Raw genomic sequence first — 9,444 nt, 5'->3', positions numbered from 1 at the left:
ACACATTAACAATCTTGTATACAAGAGTTTTCTGAATTCTCTGAATAATTATATGAGGCTGTTCTCACATGCTAGGGATGAGAAAATGAGAATAAGAGGAATTAGGGAGATAGTCCAACACCCTAGAGCTGGGATATGATGAAGCAGGATTACCATGTAAGTGACAGGCTGCTTAGGAGCTTACCACAGCTACTTTCAGCCCAGCAAGAGACATTTACTGCAAACAGCAGCAAATGGAAGTCCTTCCCAGCAGCTGCTCACAGCTTATTTCAACCAGAGGAACTGAGATCTGATTTTGGATTTCATCTCTCTGGGCAGTAAAGGATCAAAGACCAAACAACAGCCCAAGAGAGAGGATGGAGAGAGGATGGTCTCTGGGGGAATCATCTAGCTCCCTGGGTTCTAAGCTAGCTTTCTCTTGGATTCTAGATGACCTTGAGCAGGACACTTCATTGCGTTACAGGAATCAGGGTTTGCTTATCTGTAAATTTAGGAATGAAAAGAGGCTCTGTCAGGATATTTGAAGATAGAAGACAGGATAAAGCAAGTGCTCTCTCAGAATCAGGTCTCAGAGTTGAGAATTGGGGTGAGGAGTGCAGGTGGGGGCCACACTTGCCCTGGTAATTCCAATAGAATAGTCACACACACAGTAAAGGTGGTAGAAAGGTGTGGACTGAATGAGTTAATAACTAAATGGTCCCATTTCTCACTGATGAAAGAACCCTAGAGCCTACTCTGGTCCTATGACAAAAAACAAACAAACAAAAACAAATAACACTGTAAGGAAAATGGAAGAGAAGATAAGTACTTTGGACTTGCATGTCAAGAAAGACACCCCTGACTATCTCAAAATGTGTGTTGAGAGGCACAGAGGTCACTCTCTGCAAAGGCACTAGGTCCTTCTGCCTATGTCAGGTGGGCCAGAGGAATTCCTCTAGGAAGAAGAGGTGAGGAGAGGGTGGCTGGGGGAAAGCCTGGTCTGGAGGAATCTGCAAGGCAAACCTCTGGGTTGAAGGGTCCTTCTGTTCAAAGCTTTTTTGGAAGGGAGATCTTCTGTGCATACTACTTACTGGGAAAGAATCTCTGTCTTGTCTTTGCTTCTATCAAGTGGCTGGAGGTGACCAGAACTCGCCATGCTAGGGGGAAGGGTTTTGATCTTGGTTTGACAAGAGGTCTTTTTTGTTTGTTTGTTTGTTTGTTTGTTTGTTTGTTTGTTTTGCAGTGGGCATGTGAGGGAAGGGGGTGTGGGGGAAGGATGAGGAGCACTCTGTCCGATGTATGGAGGTCCCCTACCTGGGACAGAGACCTCTTCCAGAGACCGTGAGGCGCTTGAGTAGAAGGGGGAGGGGTTAAGGGTAGCCCGCCTAGTCCTGGCAGCTCCTACTCGCTGATCAAAGCCCTCAGGCCGCCCTACTTGTGCGCTGACCTGGGCTAATCTAAAAATACTGCAGGGGAGGGGAGACTAGGGTTCCCGCGGAGAAAGAGTCTCCAGAGGGGACATGAGTCGTGGGAGTCATTATCATTTCTTTCAGCTTTCCTCGGCCCAGTGACAATGCTACTTCTTTATCTAGGCTGGGACTGCTGCAGGTCCCATCCCCTGGTTTATTGCTCAGGAGTTAGAGAAAGACCCTAGCTGAGGATATAGTCAGGGACCTACAAGAAGAAGCCTCAGCACCTCATGGAGACGACAAAGGGACTCACGCCAGTACGCACGCAGCCAACTCCATCCAGGAACACCAGCTCCACACTGAGACTCCACTGCGCACGAAACCACACACGGAATACACACGGTTGCCAAACCTCACGCTCAGAGTTCACACAGCGCGGACCCACAGCGGTATCTGATGCGATGTCTTTGTCTCTGGATTTCTTTGGTCTTCGTGCTGGCACACATACGCACTCAACAGAAACATCCAAGCTCTCAGTCCAGGCAGGGGCGATGATGCGAGCCTGGCCGAGCGCACTCGTATAATCTGCGCCCTGGTTCGCAGGGCTGTAATCCTGCCTTTCTCGGCATAAGCATTTGCTACGAGAGGGATCCTCGGAGTCCTGTTCCTTCCAATCCTCCATATGAAAACAGAGAGAGAGAGAGGAAAAAAGCGAGCTGTCAGTCTTTCGCCTTCACTTTCTGTGCATCTGGAGAGCAGGTGGTGGCGAGCTACCCGCTTCCATCGTGGCATCCCTGGACGGCAGAAACAGCTTAGGTGGTCTAGTCCGGGGAATGAACGTCTTTCAAAGTGATCCAAGACGGTAACTTCTGTCACAAGATGGACTTGCGGAGAGATTTAAGAGCGAGTAATAGATGGCAGAGAGAGAGAGAGAGAGAGACGTCCGGCTCCGCTAGAGACCCGCAACAGTCTGGATGGCTATCCGGATGTCAAGCCAGAAGTTCTGGGACCGCAGAGCTTGGGGACTCAGCAGGGTTGGCCCGGGGGCGGAGGACCTCGAGAACCAGCCCGTACTGAACTCCTCCCTCCTTGCGGCGCGGACGAGGTGGGACGGGCCAGGACGCCCGCTTAGCACCTCCTCCAGAAATGCAGCATTTGGGGGGCCCCCACCTAGGCCTCCGAGTGCTCCTTCCCGCCGCCTTCCCAAGGGTGCCCCTCTCCAGCCCCTGTCACACTTCCGAAACCTTCCGTGCCCCCCTTTCCTCCTCCGGCCCCCACCTCACGCCCCCTGGCTTGGGCAGCATCCCCTTTCCGCCCTCCGCCCTCCGCCCACGCACCGCCTGACTTCGAGGGGTGCAAGCGCATTGGGCTGCGCCCGCGTGGGGGCGCCGCGCCAGCTTCGCGTAGCCGCTCTGACGCCGCCGTCGCCGCCGCCCTCCGCAGCCCAGCCGGCACCCGCGCCAGCTCTGCAGAGCACTCGTCGCCTCTCGGGCCGGTCCCATCGAGAGACGGCCTATCACACCCGGAGCCAGCCTCGAACGCGTGGGCGCTAGGGTCATGAGCCAGAGCGCCCCGGGGCGCCGCGCAAAGAGCCAGCGGAGATAGCGGCCTTCACTGCCTTGACCCGCGCTAGCCGCGTCCCCAGAACCTTCGGTCCTTTTCTCCTGCCCCGCCGCCGCCATGGCCACCCTGCTCCGCAGCAAGCTGACCAATGTGGCCACATCCGTGTCCAACAAGTCTCAGGCCAAGGTGAGCGGCATGTTTGCCAGGATGGGGTTTCAGGCGGCCACGGATGAGGAGGCGGTGGGCTTCGCGCACTGTGACGACCTTGACTTTGAGCATCGCCAGGGCCTGCAGATGGACATCCTGAAATCGGAAGGCCAGCCCTGCGGAGACGAGGGCGCCGAACCGCCCGTCGAAGGAGACATCCATTACCAGCGCGGCGGCGCTCCTCTGCCACCGTCTGGCTCCAAGGACCAGGCCGTGGGAGCTGGTGGCGAGTTTGGGGGTCAAGACAAGCCCAAGATCACGGCGTGGGAGGCGGGCTGGAACGTGACAAACGCCATTCAGGTGAGCGCGGGATTCCCAGCTCTGTCACCACCCCCACCTGAGCTGTGATTGCTAGCTTCTGCCCCCACAGGAACCTTGCAGAGGTCTAGGCTTCCATGTGTCCCCCCCCCCCCATCCACTGGAGAATTTCTCTCCCCTTCTCCGACCTTCCTAGCTGTGTGGGGATCTACGCCCCCAGGTGGTGTCCTGTTCAGCTCCACAGAGCCGCCTCTCACTGCCCCTGCTGCAGGACAGTCTGGCTGAGGTTTGGGGGTGGGGGAGACAAATCCAGAGACCCTGCAAAAGCTGGAGAAATAGAGAAAGGCTTGGGGCAGAGGGAGGGGATGAGGGAGAAAGAAAACCTGGATCTGAAGGGAGAGTTTGCCTTGGGTTCCGGAATGGAGTCAAAGCTGCATTTTCCGGAGGGGGGGGGTGGGAACAGCTGAGCTGGGAATCTCCTCCTCCGGACACACGCAGAAATCGTGCACACGTACAGAGGGAGACACGTACCCTCAGCCCCTTTCCCCCACGAACAAACAGGCACATGACATGCATCTATTTACAGTTCACATGGTTACCCCAGATGCACTTGCCTACACCCCAAAACGCTCCCTAATAGCAGCAGTACTTTTACACAAGTACCCATGTATTAGCTTGATTATAATGCGTGCGCACACAAGCACACACTCAGCCAGACAGCACCCGCTTGGCTCGTGCATCTTCGTTGGAGACAAACAGGCTAGCACATAGGAACACCTATAGTCAGACGGACTCCGCGCTATGCAGCTGCGCAGACTGGTTCCTCTCCTCCAAAATCCCGGCTGCATCGCAGAAGCCCGAGTTCCTCCTCCACCTGCCCGACCTGCCCACCAAACCGCTCCTGCGGTTGAGAACTGCCCTAGGCCTTCAAATTCGCTGTCTATAACCTCGAATCCCAACCCCCATTCCAGTCCCGTTCCCACCAGGAGCGTGGAACTCCTCCGCTGAAGGATTTGGAGCTCTCAAAACAACCCCGGGAGCTGGCAGGGGTCGGTGGGCCCCAACTTCTGGGAGGGAAGAGGCCTCGATTCTGGGAGCCCCTGGGCTCTGTGTCTTGGCTCCCTAGTATCTCTGGAGTGTTGAATCGTTGAGACAGAGAACGTAGGTTTCTTAGGGGTGGAAGGTGGCAGCTGGCTTTCTCTGGACCTTAGACTCAGAGGGATAGGTGTCTTCACGCGTGGCACTTCCCACTCCAGGGACAGGAGAGACAGCCTTAACAGAATACAGGACAGGGTTGGGGTCCCAGCGGCCTTTCGCAGTTGCAGGGTGCTTCTCCCTGGGTCTTTCAAGGTTCTGTTCTGTAGCTCGGGCAAAGGTAGGCTGGAGGTGCACAGGACCTAGGGAATTTTGTATTTCGTTAGCTTTTCTTCTCCATGTAAATTATAAACGACATTGCACAGCTTTGGCCCTTCCATCTCACCGGGCTCTAGAAACCCGCTGGCTTTGGCTTCCCGCAGCGATCGGGCTTCCTGGGTTGGAGGGTCCCTACTCTGATCCCCATCCACAGACCCCACTTAATACCCTTCTTAGGGCTTGCCCTGGGCCCAACTCCAGCCTTGCCCTAGGGTTTCTTATTCCAAGACCGTATCCCCCACTCACCCTCTCCGTTCCCCAAAGCCCCGAGTCTACCCAAAGTGTCTGCGTATTTCTCCTTTTCTGGCTTTCTTCCGTTTTCAGCCCGTTCCTCTCTACCCGACCTCCATTCCTCTAGTTTGACCCTTAGACACTCGTATTTCCCTCGTTAATGAGCACCCTATTCCAGGCCACCTTAAATCCGGTGACCAGCTCTCCAGAGATTTCTAAAGCGCCCTTCTGGGCCCGTGCTCCTTCTAGTCCCTGCTTTCCATCCCCTCCTCTGATTGTATCCCCAGGAAGCACCTAAGAAGATCTCTATAATCCCCTCTACCCTCAGCCTCCTCCATTCCCTTCCTGCACTAGCCTTCCAACTGACTTACTGCTCAGATTCTGCATCAGGGCCCCTTTCACAAGGATTCACCCCACCACCACCACCACCCTCTCCTCCTGGTGGCTTAGGCGCAAGTCCTCCTCCCCTAGCGCCCCCTAGAGATAGTTTTGGGTTATACTGCCACGGTCCCCTTCCAAGGATGCCTCAGCTGAGCTCCTGGGTCTGGTTGCCTCTTTGCACCACAGGGCATGTTTGTGCTGGGCCTACCCTACGCCATCCTCCACGGCGGCTACCTGGGGTTGTTCCTCATCATCTTCGCTGCAGTGGTGTGTTGCTACACCGGCAAGATCCTCATCGCATGCTTATACGAGGAGAACGAAGACGGCGAGGTGGTGCGCGTGCGGGACTCTTACGTGGCCATAGCCAACGCATGCTGCGCTCCTCGCTTCCCCACGCTGGGTGGCCGCGTGGTCAATGTGGCGCAGATCATCGAGCTGGTGATGACGTGCATATTGTACGTGGTAGTGAGCGGCAACCTCATGTACAATAGCTTCCCGGGGCTGCCCGTGTCGCAAAAGTCCTGGTCCATCATCGCCACGGCGGTGCTGCTGCCCTGCGCCTTTCTGAAGAACCTCAAGGCCGTGTCCAAATTCAGTCTGCTGTGCACGCTGGCCCACTTCGTCATCAACATCCTGGTTATTGCCTATTGTCTCTCGCGCGCGCGTGACTGGGCCTGGGAGAAGGTGAAGTTCTACATCGACGTCAAGAAATTTCCCATCTCCATCGGCATCATCGTGTTCAGCTACACGTCGCAGATCTTCCTGCCCTCGCTCGAAGGCAACATGCAACAGCCCAGCGAATTCCACTGCATGATGAACTGGACGCACATCGCCGCCTGCGTGCTCAAGGGACTCTTCGCGCTCGTCGCCTACCTCACCTGGGCCGACGAGACCAAGGAGGTCATCACGGATAACCTGCCCGGCTCCATCCGCGCCGTGGTCAACCTCTTCCTGGTGGCCAAGGCGCTGCTGTCCTATCCGTTGCCCTTCTTCGCAGCGGTCGAAGTGCTGGAGAAGTCTCTCTTCCAGGAAGGCAGCCGCGCCTTCTTCCCCGCCTGCTACGGAGGCGACGGTCGCCTCAAGTCCTGGGGGCTGACGCTGCGCTGCGCGCTGGTGGTCTTCACGCTGCTCATGGCCATCTACGTGCCGCACTTCGCGCTGCTCATGGGCCTCACCGGCAGTCTCACCGGCGCCGGCCTCTGCTTCCTGCTGCCCAGCCTCTTCCACCTGCGCCTACTCTGGCGCAAGCTGCTGTGGCACCAGGTCTTCTTCGATGTGGCCATCTTCGTCATTGGCGGCATCTGCAGCGTGTCTGGCTTCGTGCATTCACTCGAGGGCCTCATCGAGGCCTACCGAACCAACGCAGAGGACTAGGGGGCGGGGTCCCGGCCCCCAGCTCCCGCCCCACTCATCCCCGCTCCCTCCCCTTCCCTCCCCACAGCCCCGAGCGCCACCGCGCTAGGGAGGCCGAGCTTTAAACACCTCTGGTTCCTAGTTGCTGATTATTCGGGAACGGGGTGGGGGAGGGAGGGGATAGACATCCAAGGTCCACTGCGTCTGCGTTTCTGTCGTCCTTTCTATTCCACACCGCCCTGGTTTGGGGGGAGGGAGCGAAGCGTATTTGTGGAGAATGTTTTCTGTCCTTCCTGGAGGCTCCCCCCCCCCAACTTTGACCCCAGTCACCTATGGGGGTGGGAAGGGAGGGGAAAAGGGCGCACGCAGCTCGCAGGCTCGGAAACTTGACCTTGGGGTGGGGTGGGGGACATTTCACAGCCATCCAGTGCTTGGAATCTACAGCGTCCAGCCATTTCCAGCAAGAGCGCTCCCCATGCCCTAGACATTTCAACCTTGCGGCCTGAAAGGCTGACCTGGAAATCCATTTCGGGCGGGCGACTTCTTTCTGGAGAAGCCGCGGCAGGAGCCCGTTTGCCTGCCGGTTTTCAGGAACCCAAACTCATCTTGTGCAATGTATCCGGTTGTGGAACTGTATACTGTGCGTGTGGTGTGCTCGTGGTGAATAAGATGAAATGTATATCAGAAAAAAAAATCTATCTCTAATTTAGAGTGCGGTGCATAATAATTATATCCGCAAATAAAGAAGAATCAAAGGCGTTTCTGGCCTCCTGTTCACAGCTGCCCAGCGTGGTGGTAAGTGGGAGGCAGGTGTGTGTGGGGGCGGCACCCAGCTCTGGCCGAGTAAAACAGAGCAGAGGGAAGGAGCAGATGTGGTTAAAAGTCCTGGGAGACATGAGTTGGTTCGCACCCGGATGTTAGAATGCAAGAGCCAATGGGCCCCTTGCTGCTGGGATTCGGAAGATCCGTATAGAATGTGGTAGGCTCTTTCAGCTTCCAACCCTAAAGCGGATAGGGTGCAAATTTACTGGACAAATGATTATTAGGATTAGATTTAAGTTGGGTAACAGAGCACACTGCTAGCTTACGGTGAGGGAGGAAGCATTTCAGGGAGAGGGACAAGCCAGGCAACAAACGACCAAAAGCATAAATCCCTTATGGGTCTGCAAACTGCCAAGAGAACGGTAAAGGAGTGGGTTGTGGGTTTTCCAGGCCCCTGGGACCAGGCGCCAAACCCATAGCTTTGCAGGCACCTAATTCCCAAAAGCACCCTGCCTCAAGCCCCAGATGGGGTTTACACAGCCACTGCAAAGGGATTGGCCATTTACAGTAAGCCACTGGAGCATCATGTTTTTCCCTGCGCAGCCTGGCAATGTAAATGCTTGGTTTATCCAAGGTGGGGACTGGTTTTGGGTGTTTTGGGGTTTGGTTTTCTAGTGCTTCCTACAAAAGTGTCAGCCTGGGACTGTTGGGGAAGGTTATGGTACGCTTTCAGGATGGGAACTGGAGAGGTTGGGCTGCTCTTGGGTGCCCCCTCATTGTGGGAGGAGCCATCGTGTAGGCACAGGCATTTAGAGTGATTCTAAAGTCTAAGCTGAGTGCCATTCTCTCTGCAGTAGGGGAGGAGGGAAAGAGGGAGAGGAGAGGGGGAGAGGAAGCAGGGGAGGGGAGGGGAAGAGGAGGGAGAGGAAGTATCTGTCTCACAAAAGCCTTAGTAAATGTGTGTGCATGCTCACGTCTTGGTGGGCTGAGTCTGTGATGCACCTGTGACAGAGGCCCTCAAATCAGTGTGGCTCTGCAGTTACAGAACAGGAGTATGAGGGAGGAGGCTGCCAAGCAGCGCTAAGAAGACCGTTTGAGATGCGTGTCCTCTTCCAGACTTATTGCTTTATTTCCCATTGTCACTACTGCGGCGGCAGCGGTGTGCTCAGGCCCCAGAGCAAACCAAATTCTGGCTCCTGTCCTCTGACGTCTTCCAAACCCAGGGAAGAGGGCTGGGTGTCCATCCTCCCACCTTATATCTGCTTCTGGGTGGACCGGGAGTGTGCTCAGACCCAGGGCCCACATTGCACCTCCGCAAAAGACCACAAAGGGGCGGTAGTCCTGTTCCACTGTTCGAGCTAGGTCCTTGTCGTTAGAAAGACAAGTGAGGTTGGCGGCAAGGAGAGCAGCTGCTGGCTCTGGAGTTGGCTTGCATTCCTCCAGTGGGTTTTGGCTCCAATCTTTGAGCTCAACTTGTAGGAGCCCAGGTCCCCAAGAGCAAATCCTGATGGTGGCATTAGCATAGAGGGCCCCCTAGAGTCACAAATGGAACTCTACACCCTAGTGAGTGGGTCACTAATTTTCAAATTAGGATTCGTGCTTCTGGGAGAAATTTGAGGCAGATGGGACCCATCTCCACATTTCCTTCCGGCTCTTCAATCTGCATGAACAGAGATTGAAAAGAAGTCCACAGTGTACTCACCTCAGCTGTCTGAGTACTAGGAAAGCTCTGATTGTGAACTGAGTTGAAAATGAAGACTCTACATCAGTGCCACTTCTACCTACACCCCCACACCCCCACACACCCTGGGTTCCCATCAATTCTTTTTTCCCCCCCGAGACAGGGTTTCTCTGTGTAGCTTTGCGCCTTTCCTGGATCTCACTCTGT

The 9,444-nt window shown here is 55.5% G+C and overlaps 1 protein-coding gene across 1 annotated transcript; it reads left to right on the top strand.

Moving 5' to 3' along the window:
- The first annotated feature begins 2,553 nt into the window (after window positions 1–2,553).
- Slc32a1 (solute carrier family 32 member 1) lies at window positions 2,554–7,571 on the top strand. Its single transcript, XM_036184404.1, has 2 exons — window positions 2,554–3,458; window positions 5,628–7,571. The coding sequence occupies exons 1-2, from the start codon at window positions 3,069–3,071 to the stop codon at window positions 6,813–6,815; spliced, it is 1,578 nt and encodes a 525-aa protein (XP_036040297.1). The 5' UTR covers window positions 2,554–3,068; the 3' UTR covers window positions 6,816–7,571.
- The last annotated feature ends 1,873 nt before the right edge of the window (window positions 7,572–9,444 follow it).

Source organism: Onychomys torridus, chromosome 4 (assembly GCF_903995425.1).
Source record: "Onychomys torridus chromosome 4, mOncTor1.1, whole genome shotgun sequence".
Classification (NCBI taxonomy): Eukaryota; Metazoa; Chordata; class Mammalia; order Rodentia; family Cricetidae; genus Onychomys; species Onychomys torridus.
This window is presented reverse-complemented; position numbering and strand designations above follow the sequence as displayed.

Coding starts and splice junctions, on each gene's coding strand:
- Slc32a1 (XM_036184404.1), top strand. CDS start 3,069: ATGGCCACCCTGCTCCGCAGCAAGCTGACCAATGTGGCCACATCCGTG. Junction 3,459..5,627: donor ACGTGACAAACGCCATTCAG/GTGAGCGCGGGA, acceptor TTTGCACCACAG/GGCATGTTTGTGCTGGGCCT.